Source organism: Cervus canadensis, chromosome 28 (genome assembly GCF_019320065.1).
Source record: "Cervus canadensis isolate Bull #8, Minnesota chromosome 28, ASM1932006v1, whole genome shotgun sequence".
NCBI classification, from domain to species: Eukaryota; Metazoa; Chordata; class Mammalia; order Artiodactyla; family Cervidae; genus Cervus; species Cervus canadensis.
Window position 1 is genome coordinate 16,775,759 of NC_057413.1, and position 20,901 is coordinate 16,796,659.

Here is a 20,901-nt window from a genome sequence, read left to right on the forward strand (position 1 = left end):
AGAAGAAATTTAAGTTCATAAAAATATTACGATGTTAATATGCACAATTTAGACAGAGAACAGGGTAGGGTAGTATATAGACATTCAAAACTCTTCATTGCTTAGTGCATCAAGCACTCAAGGACCACCCTCACTGAAGTCTCTCTATTGCTCCACCTACAGGTACCCTCATGGAGAAAGAGATAGCTCTACTCCACAGGCAGTTGAGCCCTACTTTTATGGCCTCGTGGGTTTCCTTAAGCAGCATTCAATGCAGCAGATTTCCTCCATCCCATCCCATCCGGCTGACTCCCCACGGTCAACAGGACTTCTCACCCTGGGGTCATTCTGCAATCCCCATGGCTCCAGCTCCCAGCTTCTGTGGACACCAGTGGACTTACAACCCTGTCCGAGGTATGAAAGACAGCAGCATGGCTTGTCTATGTGGTTCTCACTCCATTCAGACGGTCACTGATTAGTTAGTTTGCTCCCCAACAGCTTCAAATGACTCCCCTATTCCAGAGGACAGTCATGGAGGCGGGGATCTCTCCCCTGCGCTTCAGCTCCCTCAGCCCCAGGTGCAGGCTGGTCCCACCTGCTCACTCCTTCTTTCCCCTTCCTCCTTTTCCCTTCTTTCCTTTCTCCTACCGAGTTCTGTGTGGATCCAGACATTCCTTCTCTGTAGTCATGGAGTCCTGCCAGTATTCACCTGGTCTTCTGTGAGAACTGCTGTGTCTTCAGACGTTCTTGATGCATCGGTGGAGAGAGGTGTACCCATTTCCACCTAACCCTCCATCATCCTGTCCACCCCCATTTGTGCATGTATTAGAAATGAGTTTCCCTTTCTATTAAGTAACATTGCCATCACCACACATGTTTAACTTTTGCTTTTTGAGGAGAACACAGGTAAGTTCCACTCTCTTCAGTTGAGTCATTCAGTCGTGTCTGAGTCTTTGTGACCCCATGGATTGCAGCACACCAGGCTTTCCTGTATATCTCCGACACCCAGAGCTTACTCAAACTCATGTCCATTGAGTCGGTATGCCAGTCGATGATGTCCAGTCTCTCAGAGATTATTTTTTTTTGAGATTCCTTATAATTGAGAACATATTGTATTTTTCTTTGTCTGACTTAGTTTACATAGTGTAATGCCCTCCAGTTTCATCCATGTTGCAATAATTGGAAGGATTTCTTTCTTTTTCTAATGGCTAAATAATATTTACCTATATATGTTACATCACATTGTTTTAATGCATTCACCTGTTGAAAGATACTAAGGTTGTTCCTATACCAAGGCTATTGTGAATAATGCTGCAATGAACGTGGGAATACAGATCTCTCTTTGAGAAAATGATCTAATTTCCTTTGACTATATATCCAGAAGGGGGATAATGGATCATATAACAGTTCTCTTTTAAATTTCTTGAGGAACCTCCACAGTATTTTTCTGTGGGATTTGCACTGGTATACCTCCCTACCAACAGAGCATGAGCACTCCTTTTTCTCCACATCCTCATCAAGATTTGTCATTTCTTACATTTTTGGTACTAGCCATTCAAACAGGCACGAAGTGATATCTCTTTTGCTTTATATCTGCATTCCCTTTGATATTAGTGATGCTGAGCATCTTTTCATATACCTCTTGACCATCTATATGTCTTATTTGTGGGAAAATGTCTATTCTTTAAAGATGTAGCATACATTATGTTTACTATATTCCAATATATGAAATTCTGTTGTGTACCTATATATATTAACAATGAACTATGAGAAAGTTGAAGAAAGAAAAGAAGCCAATTTACTATTACATCACAAAAAGATAAAACACTTCGGAATAAACTTAAGCAAAGTGTTGCAAGTTTTTATGGAAAACCTTTAGGACATTGATCTGGAGAAGGAAACAGCAACCCACTCCAGTATTCTTGCCTAGAAAATCCCATGGATGGAGGAGCTTGTGCAGGCTACTGTCCATGGGGTCGCAAAGAGTCGGGCATGACTGAGTGACTCCCCTTGCCTAAGACGTTGATAAGTGAAACCTAGATGCCCATCAGCAGATGAATGGATGAGAAAGCTATTGTACATATACACAATGGATATTACTCAGCAATTAAAAAGAATAGATTTGAATCTGTTCTAATGAGGTGGATGAAACTGGAGCTTATTATACACAGTGAAATAAGCCAGAAAGAAAAACACCAATACAGCACACCAACATATATGTATGGACTTTAGAAATATGGTAATGATAACCCTGTATGCAAGACAGCAAAAGACACAAAGATGTATAGAAGTCTTTTGGACTCTGTGGGAGAGGGCGAGGGTGGGATGACTTGGGAGAATGGCATTGAACCATGTATATTATCACATGTGACATGAATCACCAGTCCAGGTTTGATGCATGATCCAGGGTGCTTGGGGCTGGTGCACTGGGATGATCCAGAAGGATGGGATGGGGAGAGAGGTGGGAAGACGGTTCAGGATCGGGAACACATGTACACCCACGACGGATTCCCCTCAATGTATGGGAAAACCAATACAATATTATAAAGTAATTAGTCTCCAATTAAAATTAACAATATAAAATAAAACAGTAACACCAACATAGAGACACATAGCACTCAAGTTACAGTAGATTGAGAAAGACACAGTTTATGAGGAAGGAGGTGAAATCACAGAAAATTAGCAATGGTATCAAATGAAGGGGCAGTATTGCCTAGAAAGAAAGCAGAGTTCTCTAATTTTTTGGAGACAACACGAAAAAGCCAGATGGGAGCCAACCAGCTTAAACTGTACACCAGAAACTGCACGAGAAAGAAAATGAAGTTCATAAAATATGGTGATGTGGAACGCCAAAATCCAGACAGTAAGCACATAGGGAAGGGTATATGTAGATACTGAGAACTACTCAGAGAGGTAGACATGGAAGCAAACACACTAATGAGCATCAGAAAAATCAAAGCACAAAAGGGTCTGAAAAGTAAATCGTAAAGAGACTTGGTAGTCTGATCAAAAGAATAAGAGGATCAAATTAGACAACCAAAATAGTAAGACTTGTGCACATGATACAACCAGAGAATGCTCAGGAGAGAACGTTTCAGACCTAGTGGACCAGTGAACAGAAGCCTCCAGCATCAGGAACAGAAACCCTGGGCAGAACTCATGAGTGTTCAGTTCTGGAACAGCCTCAGTTTCAAAGTTTGGGCACTATACCGCCTAAAAGCGAATGCAGACAAGGCTTATAGCTTGCTATGACACTGAATCACTGACAGTATTGTTGGTTAGTTTACTTTTCTCATTCAGCTATAAAGTTAATGAATCACGAACCAATGATAATTGACACCATCATTTTCCAGTCAGATCCACTTTAGTCATAGAATGGACATCTGAATCTGTTATATGATCCCAAGTAACAGTTTTAATATTAGATTTATTGATGTTTAATTGAAAGCTAATTGCTTTACAATACTGTACTGCTTTTGGCCAAACATCAACATAAATCGCCATATTTTTACCTATGTCCAATCGTTCTTGAACCTTCTTCCCACCGTCCTTCCCATCGCAGCCCTCGAAACTGTTAGAGAAAAATATGGAAGGCTTCATAAATTTGTGTGTTATCCTTGGGCTGGGGCCATGCTAATCTTCTCAGTATTATTCCAATTTTTTAATATATATGCTACCAAAGCAAACACACAAATAACAATTTAACAGAAAAAAAAATCATATAGTTAGTCATCTGCCAACAAATGATCAATTACATTAAGAATTAGGGTATTCTGTTATATTTACTGCCACTTATAAAATTGAATTTTATAAGGTCCAAAGTTCCATGTAGGAATTAAGCATATATTTATTCATAACACATGTATACATGCACAGATATATACACAGAAATACATCTATGTTATACAAGCCATTATTCTCCTTGCCTGTCACAATAAGCTCTTTAGTTGATGAGAGAGATTGTCCCAAATTTCTCCAACTTATGTCTTCTTTTTGCAAAACACTTCTTTGATTATCATCATCTAATTTTAAATAACCATTTTATTCTTCGACATGCCCCTTTAAAGTAACTAAGAGCAGAGAAAACCTAGTAAATGCTGATATCTTATATTTAAATAAATTACCACTCTTCTGGTAAATTGGAAAAAGAATCATGTTCAGATCTCATTCAGGAGGATAGAATTCCTGTTTAATCAGTTTCTTGTCCAAACTCTATTCTTCCTCACTTCAGTCTTAAATTCTACTTACTTACAAAGGATGGACAGGGAAAGTAATATTAAAATCAAGCTTGCAAGAGCCTATGATTTTATGCTTCTGTTGGCCAAGAGTAGGGCCAGAAGTAATTTGTGAAATATTAAAATACATAATGGAAACATGAAGGTCTAGTCTCCTATCAAGCGGTGATGTTTGGAGATGGTTCAAAAACTAAGCCCCGTGGGTTGTCAGGATATACTCCTGACCAGACAGATGAATTTACTCCCTAAAACATCAAAGTCAACCCTTTGTTCACAGAGCCAATGACGTTGTCTTAGTTGTTGACCAGGTAATACTCTTGTTACCATTTGGAGATTTGCCTGCCATTTTCTCCAAGAAACAAATGTGGTGAGAAGATTAAGGATGCTTAAAAGTAGAAGCGTTGTCAAGTTGCCTAGAAGCAAGGCTGACCAGGAGAACCAGGCCCCCACACTGATAATTGTCAAAGACTTTAACTGTGAGTGTTTTATAGACAGAGCAGACCAAGTGGATAAAACCAGTGTTCTAGGGTCACTGCTGTTTTGCAGTCAAAGACAAAATATTTTTCACGTTAAACAGTCATCACAGCTCCTGATATGGTCCTGGGTACACACATGCAGACCGAGAGCCCACAGGCATGTGTGATGTGACATCAGGAAGTGAACAGATGACTGCATTGGTGCCCAGTCACCTCCATCTGCTAATAGTGGGACCTGGGAAAATTATTTGCCCTCTCCAAGTCATTGCATCTTCCTTAACATAACTTGATGATCATAGTGAAGATGAAGGCTAACTCACAGAGCTACTGTGAAAAACAAATTTTAAGATGTTTTAAAGCTTTTGGGAAAGTATCAAAGACATGCATGGGGTTATGAAGGTGAGTTAGCAGATCCAAGGTACAGTGTCCTTTTTCTCATAGTATTCTCTCTGTACTCAATAGTAGCGATCAGTTAGTCATGTGTTTACTCTTACCTCAGCGTGATGGTAAACCACACAGATCAACTGTACACTTCTTGTCATTTCCGTGTCTAAAATTCAAGCATTAGTCAATGTAGAGTGAAAAAATAACACACTCCAAGAGGACCTGGCTGCTCAGAGTCTGCAGAGTCCCAACATTAAACTGTCTTAAAAGAAGAGCCCAAATACTCTGGCTCAGAATTAAGTTCCAAATGTTTGCAGACCACAGAAGTACCTCTGGGAGCAATACAAAAATGCAGGGAGTATCCTACTTCGCCAACTATCTATCAGTGCGAATGTCATCATCCATCTAAATTCACACAGAAGGCGCTCTTTCTTCTCTACCCCAGCTATTACAGCACCAACTCCTGCTCAGAGGAACATGGAAAGAGAAGGCTTCCCTCCACAGGATGGATTTGATAACCTCAGTTGATTAGATCATCTCAGAATGGCTCATGTTTTTATTTTAACAGGGCCCTGCCTGGTCCTGCTGCTGGTTCTGTCAAATCTGCTCCTGTGCCAAGGCAATTTATGCCCAACCTGCGGTCCTGACGTGTTTGGCGTCCCCCTGAAGTTCCTTAGAAAAACGTTTAGCCGTGTCTCCAGCCTGTCCCATGACATGCGTAACCTTACCACAATAATGTTAAATGAGTTTGTAAGTACTCAGTGGTGGTGGTTTATTTGCTTAGTTGTGTCCGACCTTGCGACCCCATGGACTGTAGCCCGCCAGGCTCCCAGAAGGTACCTTCACATAAGTGACTGGGCCATACTGTCCTTTAAACAAGAGGGCTGCATCAGCCAAACTTCAAATAACACACTCTCTAGGTTAAAGACGCCGTCAGCTCATAAGATGTGGAAATTGAAGAAAGGACCAGTTTTGAGAAATCTGAAAGATTCCTAAGAAGTACAATAACTTTTTCAATTTCCTTTCACTCACTTTCTTTTTTAAATTTCCAAAATAAATGATGTTGTATTTGTCAGCTAGGAATGCCATAAAAGAATACAACAGACTCAGGGAATAAACACCAGAAATTTATTTCCTCCCAGCTCTGGGGGCTAGAAGTCCCAGATCAGGCACCAGCAAGGTGAGGCTCTGCTGAGAACTCTTTCTTCCCAGGATGGCTTCTCCGTGCGTCCTCACACAGGGTGGGGGGTGGGGAAGAGAGACAGAGGAAAGGACACACAGACACAGAGACAGAAGGGAAAATTCTCTGGTGTTTCGCTTCATGGAGACACTAAACCTATTGGATGAGTGTTGCACCCTAAGAACTCATTTAACCTTAATGGGCTTTGCTGGTGGCTCAGATGGTAAAGAATCTGCCTGCAATGGGAGAGACCTGGGTTTTATTCCTGGGTCTGGAAGATTCCCTGGAGGAGGGAATGGCAAGCCACTACAGTATTCTTGCCTGAGAAATCCCATGGACAGAGGATTCTGGTGGGCTATAGACCATGGCATGCCAAAAAGTCAGAACCCTTTTCAAAACACAGTACTTTGGCAGTTAGGGGTCTAAGACATGAATTTAAAGAACACACATTCAGTCCACAATACTACCTGACATCAAGCACTTTTAGGTGGGACTGGGAAAATGAAGCATGGTGATTTTCTGGTCCTTCAGTGTCTCTGTGGGCTTTCTTCTCCAGGCTCAGTGTAAATAGCCAATAAATGAGAACTGCTCTGCAGTGAACTGGGTGGATGGAACATGTTAAATAAAGCTGGTCATCAAAAACAAATACTGGTAGTTTTTTTAATGCTACAAATTATTGTTTTGAGATTTGCAGTGAATAGGTTTCGAGCCACAATAGAAGGGGAGTTTACAATTGGAAACAATTATTCTCTTTCTGATGAAGGTATTTGAAAGTTGTGTTAATTCTTTTAGGTCATTCAAGGAGCACACAATAGAGCAGGCAGCTAATAAAAGGGGGTGCTAAAGGTTTCTATTAAATTTGCATATTCTGTGTACTCACTAGTTTTTGTTTCATCCTCCATTTTTGACTGTCCATTTTTTTCCAACTCCTCCAAGTAATCTCTTCAAATGTTCATAACTTCCGTTAAAGATTAGTTTTTCTCTATCAAAGTGTTAGTTAGATTTTTCTACTCTTATTATTCTCAGTCCATTGCTTAGTATTTCCTATAACTTTATGTCATGTTTTTCTGATGTACCATTTTGTCACCATAAACAATATTGTATTCTGCACCTGGGATGAACACTAGTCATTTTGGTGAGCTGGTTCAGAGAGGTCAGTCATTACTGTATTACTCCTAATAAGGGAATATATTGGCTCTAACCCACAGTAAACTTGAGATTAAATGGTTAAATATAGGCGCATGCATGCATTCTAAGTCACATCAGTTGTGTCCAAGTCTTTGCAACCCCACTGACTGTAGCCCAACAGGCTCCTCTGTCTATAGATTTGCCAGGCGAGAGTCCAGGAGTGTGCCGCTGTACCCTCGTGCAAGGGATGCTCCTCACCAGGGATCCAACCTGAGTATTCTTATATCTCCTGCATTGGCAGGAATGTTCTTTACCACTAACGTCACCTGGGAGGCACCAAGTATTGGTACAAAAGTACTATATTTGGTTCAAATACTAAAAAATAAAGAAAAAAAAGAAAAAGATAATGATAAAATAGAGAAGGGAAAAGTTTGAACTTAGGAAAGTTAGATGTAAAATCATTTTTATAGAGACAATATATAGAAAAAGTAAGAAAATAATGACTTTCAAATTTTGTGATGCCTCCCCATTAAAAAATTACACGTCTATCAAACATGTTAATGTTCTGGTTATGGGCTCATCTACTGAATACCCAACAACCCTAACTGATTGCCTGATCCCTTTAGGAAGAAAAGTATCCCCAGAGTAAATCGGAGTGTATCAATACCATCAATGACTGCCACACCAATTCCCTCCATGCTCCTCAAGAAAGAGAAATGGCCGAAGAGATGAATGTGAGTATTTCACCTGGGTTTTTCACCAGATCAAGTGAGACAGTGTGTAGCTTAACAGGCTTCAGATTATTAGAGGTAATGGTAATTGTACATGAAGAAAACGGTGAAGGAATTGTAAGCAGTTGAAGAGGCATTATATTATGCAGTTGATGAAACATGAGCAAATCAAGGGATAACTAAAGATTTGTAGTATCAAAATAAACAACAGATCTATAAATTGTCCATGCAGACAAGTTTAGTTCAAGTAATGCATTAGACACAGGATTGCAGCTATTATTCTGTACAAAAACAGGGAATGAATGGGAACTTCCATGTGTAAAATATAAGATTGCAAAATTCATGAATATGTAAGAAACACACCCCAGTTTTGAGTACTCGCTGTTACTAGTGACTCCTACGTGGGAGTCCTATTCTGCACCATTCGAGCCAGTGCATCTGCCTCTCAAGGCTCTCCTGATTCTGCTTCTACTTCTCTGACACCTCCTTCATTTGTCACTCTCAATGACTCCTCCATCACCTTTTATTTTTAATTTGTAAGTTTCCCCCACAAAGGCCTATGTAACATTGCTTTGCTTCTCATGGCCACAACAATTGGCTCTGTTCTAAGGAAACACAGTTTACATATCAAGCCTCAATGATTAATGACAACTCCATATTTTCACCATTATAATCTCTCCTTTCTAATTTCCTGCATTATCCTTAATCCTAACATTATTTAAAATGCTTTCACATGCATCCCACCTTAAAATTCTATCTTTTCTCTCTACAACTTTCTTAATGATATCAGCATTCTTTCCTATGTTAAGCTCATTAATAATTAGGATGATCAAGTAAAGGAAACATTCAAAAAGGAGGAGGATGAGGGATTTTTCAATAAGCTTGAATTTAAAGTTTATTGAGAGTTACTATATGGTCATATATTTTACTAAGTACTTTATGTGCGTTACTATATTTCATCCTACTCAGTTCTCTGTTCTTTACCACTAAAAGAGTTCTTGGCTGTAAAGAAATCAAGATTATTAACTAGAGATCTTCAGCCCCCAGGATTTTCATGCTGAATTCTAATACTAGTAGTGAACCTGGGGGAAAACCCTCCATTGTGAATCCCACGGATGCTGTTACCAAAGACAACGCTGTGCCGTTTTCTGCCTGGACACATGTCAATAAGACAGACTCTTCTGATACCAGCATGGGGGCTGGTGTTGGGATCAAATGAGGAAAGAAAGCCTGCTTAGGAATGGCATGTCTTCTTGATTGTCTCTTTGTTGTAACATTACAAAACAAATTGCCAATCGAAAATCAATACGAATGACTTATCTGATTCATTAATACGAAAGAATCACTGGGTGATAATGATGTGGGCACAGGTAGAATGCCTCTTTCCTGGGTCAGGTACTGCAGGCACATACTGACTTGTCATAAAATACTTAAATTTCTATAATGCAAATAGACAAACATCAAAGAACTCACTGAGTGGGTGGTAGAATTTCAGAGGAAAAAGAAAATTCATGTTATAAGTTAGAACTCATCAGAAGAATTAATTCATAAAATAACCCTGATTATTAATAATTCAGTGAAGTGTGATCTAATAGCCTACCTTTTATAGTTTTGCAACTTTTACTACCTTCAAAAATCTCTGCATACACATAGGAATAACCAAAAGTCTTTCAGTTCAGCTGCTCTGAGCAAAGATCACATGTAACCAAAACCATTGAATTATGATTATTTCAATGAGACTGTTTCTTATGTTTGCTTAGAATGAAGACCTTACTAAGTGGATACTCATGTTACAGTACGTCTGGACTACTCCTATGTTTGATCTAGGCACTGACCATCAGATTAAGAAAGACCTCTCAGATACTATCATATCAAGTGTCTTAGAGAATATTGAAAAATCATCCAGACTTCGAAGAATCTTAGAGAGGCGTTTCAGACAGGTGAGCATCCTGCAGAGGGCTTTCTTGCTTTGTTCATGAATGAAAGAGTTGACCTCTGTAATGCATAAGGAGTTTTGAAATATCTCATTTTGTAAGAAAAAGATTCATGAATTCTATATGCTAGACTGCTACTGCATAAAGCAGGAGACTAGTCGTTTAAAGTGATAGATTCCATTGTAAGCAAATCAGAATTTCACTGCAATTTTTGACATGTGCAGCCTTCCCTACATTGCACATGATTCCACCAAAAGCTTGCCTCTTCCTGGGTACAGGTGGTTGAAATATTTTCAAGAGTAAGAGAACTAGAGAACAGAATTTCCAAGCTCAGCATTTTCCTCAAAGTATCCCAGGACATCTGCTTGAAGTTCCACTTGTCTTCTTTCTCTGTTCTCCTCAAATCAAAGGATGAGATTGGGAAGGAAGAAAAGAGAAAGTTAAAACTAAACTTGAGTTATGTTTCTACTTTTTAGATTCCTAATTGTTTTCTCATAGGCTGGCTCCATATTCCATATCTAGAGAGTTTTACATTTGTATGTGTTCCCCAAATTATAATTTGAGAATTACAAGGGACAAATAAAAGGAAATACTAATAAAACACGTAAGAAATCATTATCTTTTGGGTATTCAGATGATTCGACCAATCAGGCAGAAGTTGACCGAGGATCGCATGTACTGGGCAGGATACCGATTCCTGGTGTCCAGGGATGAAGATGTACGTCATTCTGCACTTTATAACCTGTTCAAGTGCCTACGCAGCGATTCACGTAAAGTTGACATGTACAGCAAGATCCTGGCGTGCCGAATCAGCGACCAGTGCTAAATCCGCATCTATGGCATCCAGCTCGGAGATGGTCCTAATGATCTATCCCATAGCAAGCTTCTTTGAAATTTACAGCTTTTTCATGCATGCTCTGTGAAATGGGTCTCCTCTTAAAAAAATAAACACAGACTCTGTAGAGATTTGGAAACTAAGAGGAAAATTTGTTAACATTTCTATTTTCATTGAATTCAAAATAAAAAGAAAATCCACCCCTACAATTGAGAGAATGAAGCTCCTATTAAAATTAGTCACATATAGCAGAAACTGACATTACAAAGACCATTAAGAGATTACGTAAGAATCACAGAAAATTACTCTGGGTCAAGTTATGAGAATCGAAGAATTAGACAGCTGTTCATGGTTCTGGTCATGCTACCAAGAAGACTGAATACTCAGGATTCTTATGAAAGCCAGCTGCAAACTGTCAGCCCACTGTCACAGTGTTACACCAGACAGGATCAGTGCTTCGCCCCTTTGTACAAATAGCATGAGGTTTACTGAACTGTGTGACGATTGTTAGGATGCTGTCTTAGACCTTCTGGGTTTTTCTAAAAAATATCACAGACTTATAAACAATGGAAATGGATTTCCACAGCGTGGTCATGCAGGGTCCTTTCTGGCTACACACTTCTTATTGTATCCTCAAATGGGGAGAAGGGCTTGGGACCTCTGTGTGTCTCTTATATATAAAAGCACTCATCTCATTGAGGAGGCTCCATCCTTATAATTCTGTCACCTCAGAAAGGCACCACCTATGGATACCATAATGATGGGAATCAGGATTTCATCATATGAAATTTCTGGGGGACACAAAGGTTGAGACCATAGCAGATACAAAGGTGAACTGGCTCCATCCTCCTCCAGTGGCTGTCTTCACCCACACCCCACTGCATCCTCATTTTCTGCATCACCTTGCAACCATTCCATACATTCTGTCACTCTGGGTTTCACAAGGCCAGGTCAGTCAAGTGTCAACTCCATCTCATATTCAGCCTATTCGTTGTTTCCCTGTCCCCTGCTGAGGCCCAGGGGACCTACCAGGAAGCATTGATGTGTCCATTTCTGCAAGGTTCCTTGTCTCTCCTTCTCTGGATCTTCATTCCTTGGGCCATGTTGGAACAGGGTAGATGGAAACGAGATGGTAAAGTTCTGACATCACTGACTTACATGGTGCTCTTGTAGCCTTCTCTTGGTCCAGACGGACTGATCTGAAATTCTCCCTGACTGACAAGTGTTTCTCTTGTGGGGGATCCTTGTGATTATCCCGAGCTTTCACTAGTTGGGTATCCCCAACGCCATAGTTTCCTATTTAACCAGGGAATTATTCTGTTACCCGTGGCTCACCACCTCCAGTAGTCACCATAGCCTCTCTGTTTCCCTCACTCTGCAAGCACCATCTGGAGAAAATTAAATAGCCCACCGTCAGCTGCCTACTAGCTGACCCACAGGAAACCCATGTATCATAAACACTCTGAACAACTGAATGACAGAAATACACGTGTGCCTCTGTACCCGCCTGAGTCCTCTGAGGACAATTGTCCAACTGGTCACATAGACACTGAGTCGATCAGAGCGCTGGATTTAAAAACACATTTATCTGAGAAGTGAGATACCATTCTCTCTTCCTTTTAGAGTAACTATCCTAGTCAGTAATTATTTGGCCTTCCACACAAGCCCTAGTAGGTCCCTGAATTAAAAATCCTCTCAATAGACTGAGTCTCTACTGAGACTGGAGCAGTGTGACTGGATTAGGGTTGCTCAGCTTGTTCAACAGCCTCCAGACAACCGGGGATGAGGGCCAATCTCTTGACTGGCTCTCCTAAGAAGTCAGTGATGTTGCTGCGCTGGTTGTGCAACATCTTTAGGGCTTTAGCCATAATTCCTAGTAAACAGAAAATGGGAAATCAAAAGGTAGATGGGAAAGGGGGATAAATTAGAGAGAAGGAAGATAAAGACAGAAGGAAGGAAAAACAGCAAAAGGAAAGTGAGTCCAGGACTTAGGTAGTGAAAGATGAAAAGATGTTAGAAAAATGTATTTTTAAGGACCCAAATACATACATACATATATATATATTATAATATTGTAAGAGCAAATATCTCATATTCCCTTTTATTTCCATTTTCTCTTCTCTCCTCTCTTTTTCTTAAATTGTCTTTTATATTAGGAATATTCTTTTATTGTTACTAAAGGCCATATTTCTTGAGATTAACAAAGCCTGGCAAGTCTTCAGGGCAGAATCCAGCCAAACTATCTTCTTTTAGGCACATACAGGAACACTGTCCAGCAAAGTCAACATCTTCCCTCATATCTAGGGTTATTCTTGCCTGAGTCCTGCCCCTGTCTCTACCTGGGATGAACCAAACATTCCAGAACATGACAGAATACTTTTCCCCAAAGCAAGCTATCAAAACCTCCTTTGGGAGAATCACATATGCCAATTTTCATGAGGGAGAATCATATATGCCAATTTGCAGAGTGTGTCTTTATTCTACAAAACAACAGGAAACCAAGAACATTTAGTCCAAGAGAGCAAAATGTCCAGAATTAGAAAAGAGAAACTTCAATGTGCATTGAGGAGTTGTGGCTGTTGGGACTCGTAGAGAATAAGAAAGAGAGCAGAAAGAGCTGGCAATATTAGGCCAGTAAAAATCAAGGAGAGCTCTGCCAAGTGAAAAGACACAGAGGATGTCAGAGATACAGGAAATGAAATAGACCTTGACCACATGCAAGGAATGAGGCAGACATAAGAGCCAAAAAGGCATCCAACAATATGGGACTAGTTGAGTCAGTCAGTGAAAAGTCAGAGAGAAGGGAGGAGATAAATTAAGGTTTTATCTAAAAGCATCTGAGCTCTATTTTCCTGTTATTTCATCAACTTAGTACCAGAAATCAACAAAAAATGTTAAGGTTCTGCAGCAATTGATAGAAATAAGTGCTCTATGGAGCCTCTGCTAGACCCTCTGGAATACCAGAAGCAAAGCACACTACCCAGTGATAACAAGCAGTAAGTCTCTAGTCACTTTCAACACTTAAATAAGACATACATTATAAAGAATAGAGGATGGATGGAAATAAAATGGAAACAACCCATACCTTTACAGAGCCAGCCTAAACAAAAGCTAAAACCTAACCAAAATAGAGGTAATGGTCTCCTTAATCATGTGTCCCCTTTCTCCAAGAGTTCCTCATTCCTTTTGCCTGAATCCTCCCTTGTTTACTAACCCTTCATTGCCTTACTCTCAGCAGACGGTCAGCTAGTCACTAATCAAATAAATAATTACACAGTGTTCACTCCTGAAATATATTTGTATGGATGGACTCTTCAAACTGAAAAGGTTTCTAATCCCCTGAAAGTAAAATTCTAATACTGGAAGGACTCCTTCCCAGCCTCTTTCCAAATTGCCCAGTGGGCAGCAACTGTGAGTGTAGCTACTTAGACATGTTCTGCCATAATTATAACCTGTTTGGATAGTGAAGACACGAGATGAATGAAGCACTGAAAGATGTTGGGAAAGAATCGCATGGACAAGTGGAAAAGAGAGCAGAAGCCTTAAACACCGATCTATGCCTGCACACCATACCATGTGTGATGGGGCCTAATCAGGGATGGATTTTTCAAGAAAGCTCTATATGAGTTGGCACTGAGAAGTTTGATTCAACTCAACTGTTTCAACCTGATTCTTTGATTCTAAGACTCAAAGCCACTTGTCTCATTCAACTGAACTAAGTCAAAACTGGAATATACTCATTGCCTATTTGAACACTGCTAAGAGTTCTTAGAAGTTCTCATCGCAAGAAGAAAATTGTAACTATATCGAGTGACAGATGTTCACCAGACTTATTGTGGTGATCATTTTGCAATATATATCAAATATTTACACTGTATCCCTGAAACCAAAATAACATTATATGTCAATATGATTTATATATAATGATACCTGAAACTAAAATAGCATTATTTGTCAATGTGACCTATGTATAATGATCATATAATTATTATGTTACATACATAACACATATGCATACCTTCAGTTAACTTCTGTCACTCAGTGATATCCAACTCTTTGATACCCCGTGAACTATAGCACATCAGGCTCCCCTGTCCTCTGCCTTCTTCTGGAGCTTACTCAAACTCATTTCCATCGTGTTGGTGATGCCATCCAATCATCTCATCCTCTGCCATCTCCTTCTCCTCCTGACATTCATCTTTCCCAGCATCAGGGTCTTTTCCAATGAGTCAGTTCTTTGCATCAGGTGGAAAAATTATTGGAGCCTCAGCTTTGGGGTCAGTCCTTTCAGTGAATATTCAGGGCTGATCTCCTTTCAGTCCAGTGGACTCTCAAGAGTCTCCTCCAACCACACAGTTCAAAAGCATCAATTCCTCGGTGCTCAGTTTGCTTATGGTCCAGCTCTCACATCCATCCTGACTACTGGAAAAACCATAGCTTTGACTAGATGGAATTGTATTTATATATATAAACATATATGGACACACACCTATGTAAGGAAAAGTTTTGAAAAGGAATATAATTCTATTTTGGATAAAGAAATCAAATCAACTAGTATATATATATTTTTCAAATGTGCATTTTAGCTATCATGTTGGGTCTAAAACTTTATCTTCATATGTAGTTTTTGTTCTTGATGATAAAAGAAACAGAAACGTGTCTTAAGCTTGTAACATTAACTGCAGAACAGCTTATTTACAATAGCTAATCGAAACCACAAAATTTTGAAACCTATATGCCTGCTCAGTACTCTGCTATTGGTCGTTTAACCAATGATCATTGACTTAATTCTTCCTTGACTCAAAAACTCTTATAGGTGCTTATTTTACATCAATAAACAAAGCAGGCAGACACTTACCCTCATGGAACAGATATTCCAGCTGGGGGAAGACAGATAATCTGCCATAAACATGAATCCAAGTACATTATATGGTATGTTAACAGGTGACCTGTACTATGGGGAAAGAAATAGTAAAGCAGAGGATGGGGTTTAGGGAATGAATGTGAAGAAAGGGAGGCGATTTAAAGAAAAACAACTTAGACCACACTGAGGGGAGCAAACACCCTTTCTTGCATTCAAGATTTCACTTTTCTCTTGTCCAGTCAGGTCTCTTGGTCTTCTACCCGACTTCAAAATGTTTCCATCTCTGAGGCTCTGTACAATCTCATGCAAACATGGATATTCTGAATATTCTGCCTCTCTTCAGTTGAACTGGTTTCATAAACAAATTTTTGGTAAACTGCCCCAAATTAAGTAACATTTTATGCAGCAAATTTTGATAATTTTCTGTTCCCTGAAGAACTAATCACCAAATTATTTTCTAGTTTACAACACACTGTCAGTGACCTAATTATATTATGTAAAAATATTTTGTATGCATTTCTAGTCTAATATATTATGAAATTTTAAAAATATACACAAAATATAACCTAAATGACAGTGAGATAAAAACAACTAGAAATGGAAATGCTAACATTTTCTTCCCCAAGGGTTGAGGACACTCATTTTTTTGGCCACTGGACTAATGGATTCTGAATGTGCATGCATAATTATGCCAGTTGTTTAACTATAATAGTAAAGGAATTTCTTTTATATATAACTTCAGTCAAAGTCTTCAGAATACCATAAGGGCCAAGAATAAAATTATTTGTGAATAACTCTCTTCATATTCATATGAATATTCATATATAAAATTTTGAGCTCAATTAAGTAATCATCTTTAGTTCTTTTGTTATTCCGTCAACTTATTTACTGGTTAGTAATCCAAACTCTACAATAGATTTCTTTTTTTCAGGGTTTAAATCTCAAATCATAATAAAAGCAGAGCCATGGGCTTTACAAAAACGGCCTAGTGGTAAAGTTGGGTTAAAGCTCAACATTCAGAAAACTAAAATCACAACATCCGGTCCTATTACCTCATGGCAAATAGGTGGGGAAATGGTGGAAACAGTGGCTGACTTTATTTTTCTGGTCTCCAAAATCACTGCAGATGGTTATTGAAGGCAATATTTAAAAGACACTTACTCCTTGGACGGAAAGTTATAACCAACCTAGACAGCAAATTAAAAAGTAGGGACATTACTTTGTGAAAAAAGGTCTCTGTAGTCAAGGCTATGGTTTTTCCAGTGGTTATGTATGGATGTGAGAGTTGGACTATAAAGAAAGCTGAGCACTGAAGAATTGATTCTTTTGAACTTTGGTGTTGGAGCAGACTCTTGAGAGTCCCTTGGACTGCAAGGAGATGGCAATCAGTCCATCCTAAAGGAGATTAGTCCTGGGTGTTCATTGGAAGGACTGATGTTGAAGCTGAAACTCCAATACTTTGGCCACAGGATGTGAAGAGCTGACTCATTTGAAAAGACCGTGATGCTGGGAAAGATTGAGGGCAGGAAGAGTAGGGGACGACAGACAATGAGATGGTTGGATGGCATCACTGACTCAATGGACATGGGTTTTGCTGGCCTCTGAGATTTGGTGATGGACAGGGAGGCCTGGCGTGCTACAATTCATGGGGTCTCAAAGAGTCAGACATGACTGAGTGACTGCACTGAACCTAACTGAAATGGCCTAGAAGAATAAATAAAATGTCGTATAGAGATCATTATATCTATATGCTTGTGTAAAGAAAATTAATGAAAAAATACAGAAGACTTACAATTTGCTGAAACAGAAAGTGTACTCACTTAGAGCTGAATATACATGTAATCTAGAAAAAATACTTTCTCAGCTTCTGATGACTTCTAAAGAAAGGGACTCCATGACTTTCATCCCTAGCCCACTGTGGACTCCTTTCCACTTCCCTCCTCAACTTCCCTCCATGAAATCTCTTCCCCAGGTTATAAAACACACTTTGGGCTTCTGGTTCAGACAAGATGACCTTGATCTCTTTGTGCTCACTCCTCTGTTTATTCTGGAAATAAGAAGAGACCACTAAAGGAGACATTTTATAGTTGGCAAGAAGAAGGGGAACTAGTTTAGGGCCTGAAGAATGGAAGAGAATACAGCAGCACCTAACAGAAGACAGCCCAGGCCCAGCATTCCTGACCTCCAACCTAGCATCAGAAGGCAGCCTGAGTGGGGCTGTTCCTCCCAAGGAATAAATGTGAAGGAACACCAGGTGGTGGTTTAGTTGCTAAGTTGTGTCTGATTCACTGGGACCCCATGGTCTGTAGCCCACCAGGTTCCTCTGTCCATGGAATTCTCCAGGCAAGAATACAGATTCCCATGTCCTCCTCCAGGGGATCTTCCCATCCCAGGGATTGAAGCCAGGTCTTCACAAGGCAAGTGGATTCCTTACTATCTGAGCCACCAGGAAATACTGAAAAATTTAATAATGGCATGGATATTTGGAAATTGAAAGGATAAAAACATATGTAAATATTAGATAAAGTAGATTTTAGAGCAAAGAAAATATCTAAGGACAAAGGACTACAAGGACATTACATAAGGAAAAAAGAGTCAATCAAGCAGAAACACATTATAGTCCTAAATATGTATACATCAAACAAGATAATTTCAAAATACTTGAAACAAAATTAGATACATCATATGAATACTCCTATACACTTTACTGAGATTGAAACTGTGACATAAAATTAAAAAAAAAAAATCATCAATCCAAGATAGTTTGACCAGAGAATAGCCTTGGGAGTGTTAACTCAAAAGTTGGAATCTGAATCCCAGCCTGTAGCTTACTTATCCAAGAGACTCGATCCAACTGCACAAAGTTGGCCCCCCTGCCTTCAAAATCTTGCAGCTATTGTAATCATAATAGAAGATGCTTTAAAACCCTCCTTTGGGGGCAAAATAACTAATTTTACCAGTCACCAAGTAAAACAACACCTAAATGGGAGAGGCCATTTATGGATGTCGATCAAAGAATCTTCAGATATCAAGTAATGCTGATGGAAAATCTAGGCCTCACTATATCCCCTTGTGAGGTTCTTAACCCATCCACCCTCCTGCCTACCCCCAAGGGCTCTCTCCCCTTTCACTCCTGTCTAGAAACCTTGGACCACTATATACAACCCCAAGAGGGATTGTCAGAAGATCCTCTGACCTATCCTGAGGAAATCGGGTACACTGACAGAAGCAGCTTTGTCTTAAATGGAGAAATAAGAGCCGGATAAGCAGTAGTCTCCAATTTTGAGATCATAGAGGCTAAGCCACTGCCACCAGGTACTTCAGCCCAATTAGCTGAGCTTATAGCCCTGACTCGAGCTTTAGAGCTGGGAAAAGGAAAAAGAATAGCCATTTATACCGACTCCAAGTATGCCTTTCTGGTGCTACATGCACATGCAGCTATTTGGAAAGAAAGGGGCCACTTGACCACCCAAGGGTCCCCCATCAAATATGGTGATTAAATTTTTAGACTCTTGGAGGCAGTCCATCTGCCCACTGAGGTCTCAGTCTCCCACTGTAAAGGACACCAAAAAGGGAGCACAGATGTGGCACAAGGGAACCAAGCAGCTGATCAGGCAGCTAAGAGAGCAGCGTTGCACAACCATGACCTAATAGGGATTGCCACTTTAGTTCCACAATTTGCCAGAAACTCCTTCATATACTGAAGTCGAGACTCTTAAAGCTAAGAGAGAGGGCTTTCAAGAAGATTATATGGGGTGGTTCCAAAAGGAGGGGCTCCTTTTTCGCCTGGGAACCTCCAATGGAAGTTGGTTAACTCCTTACATGCCACCACTCATGTAAGAGAAAAGGCCCTCCAACGATGACTAGAAAGGTCCTTCAGAGTAATAGGCTTCCAAACAACTATAAGACAAGTGGTCTCCTCTTGTCCCACTTGCCCATTAAACAACCCCCAAGGAGCTCGAAGACCGCAGCTGGCCCAGCCCATCCAAAGACATGGGGCCTACCCAGGAGAAGACTGGCAGATGGACTTCACCCAGATGCCAGTTTCTCAAAGGTATAAATACCTATTAGTCATGATAGATACATTCACAGGATGGATTGAAGGCTTTTCCCCCCGGGCTGAGAAGGCTGAGGAGGTGGTAAAAACAAAACAAAACAAAACAAAAAAAACTGCTCCATGAAATCATTCCAAGGTTTGGTCTGCCCTGGTCATTACAAAGTGACAATGGGCCATCATTTACTTCTAAGATCACCCAAGGAGTCTCTAAAGCACTGGGCATTACTTATTATCTCCATTGTGCCTGGAAGCCTCAGTCTTCAGAAAAAGTAGAAAGAGCCAACCGATTCAGAAAATCAGCGATAAAAAAGATAACCCAGGAGACCTCCTTGGGATGGAAGGAGGCTTTACCAATAGCTCTCCTCCGTATCCATATTGCCCCTAAGGAACAGGTTGGTTTTAGTCCTTATGAGATGCTATATGGGAGACCTTTCATTTATGTTAATGACCTCTTCCTAGATCCAGAGGTTCAGACCCTCCAGTCTTATGCCATGGCCATTGGGCAATTCCAACAGGATACACGCTTGTGGGGTATGAACCAGGACCCAAAAGACTCTAAGGAGTCACCACTATATGCTCCAGGGATTCAAGTCCGAATTAAAGTCTTGAAAGTTGGGTCCCCAAAGGCTCGACTCCAGCCCACATGGAAGGGCCCCTACCCTGTAATACTTTCTACTCCCACAGCAGTCAAGGTGCCGGGACATGACTCCTGGATTCACTACTCACGAGTCAAGCCGTGGAAGAAAACAGAAGAGGACACTCAATACACCTGTGAGCCCCTGGGAAATCTCAGATACCTATTCAGAACTACAAATGAGTGCCATTCTAATAAACAACCCCAAAATTTGGTCTCTGGGGGTAAGATTTCTCAAGACAGCTCTAAAGAGCCAACACAGCTTGGCAGGGATAATACTCCAAAACAGACAGGAGATAGATCTTCTGATCCCTGAACAAGGAGAGACTTGAGCCATGCTGGCGATGTGAATTTGAAATTGGCTAATGCCCCTGCTAGTCCTTGTTATGCCATGTTGATGCTGTTTCTGATTGTCCCATGTACTGCCAATTGTCTAACCTGTCTTGTCTCTGCCCAGGTCAAGC

The 20,901-nt window shown here is 40.1% G+C and overlaps 1 protein-coding gene and 1 non-coding gene across 2 annotated transcripts; one reads left to right on the forward strand and one right to left on the reverse strand.

Moving 5' to 3' along the window:
- The first annotated feature begins 338 nt into the window (after positions 1–338).
- Positions 339–10,873, forward strand: LOC122429221 (placental prolactin-related protein 3-like). Its single transcript, XM_043449469.1, has 5 exons — positions 339–393; positions 5,643–5,824; positions 8,009–8,116; positions 9,874–10,053; positions 10,682–10,873. Exons 1-5 carry the CDS (start codon positions 339–341, stop codon positions 10,871–10,873), a joined length of 717 nt encoding a protein of 238 aa, XP_043305404.1.
- On the reverse strand, positions 3,560–3,666 carry LOC122430174. The gene has a single exon (XR_006266254.1). It is a non-coding gene; the product is annotated as a U6 spliceosomal RNA (small nuclear RNA).
- Positions 10,874–20,901: the final 10,028 nt, after the last annotated feature.

Bases quoted from the DNA above. Each gene is read 5' to 3' on its own strand.
- LOC122429221 (XM_043449469.1), top strand. From the start codon at position 339: ATGGCTCCAGCTCCCAGCTTCTGTGGACACCAGTGGACTTACAACCCT. The intron at 5,825-8,008 runs GTAAGTACTCAG...TGATCCCTTTAG, and splicing joins CAATAATGTTAAATGAGTTT to GAAGAAAAGTATCCCCAGAG. The intron at 8,117-9,873 runs GTGAGTATTTCA...ATGTTTGCTTAG, and splicing joins AAATGGCCGAAGAGATGAAT to AATGAAGACCTTACTAAGTG.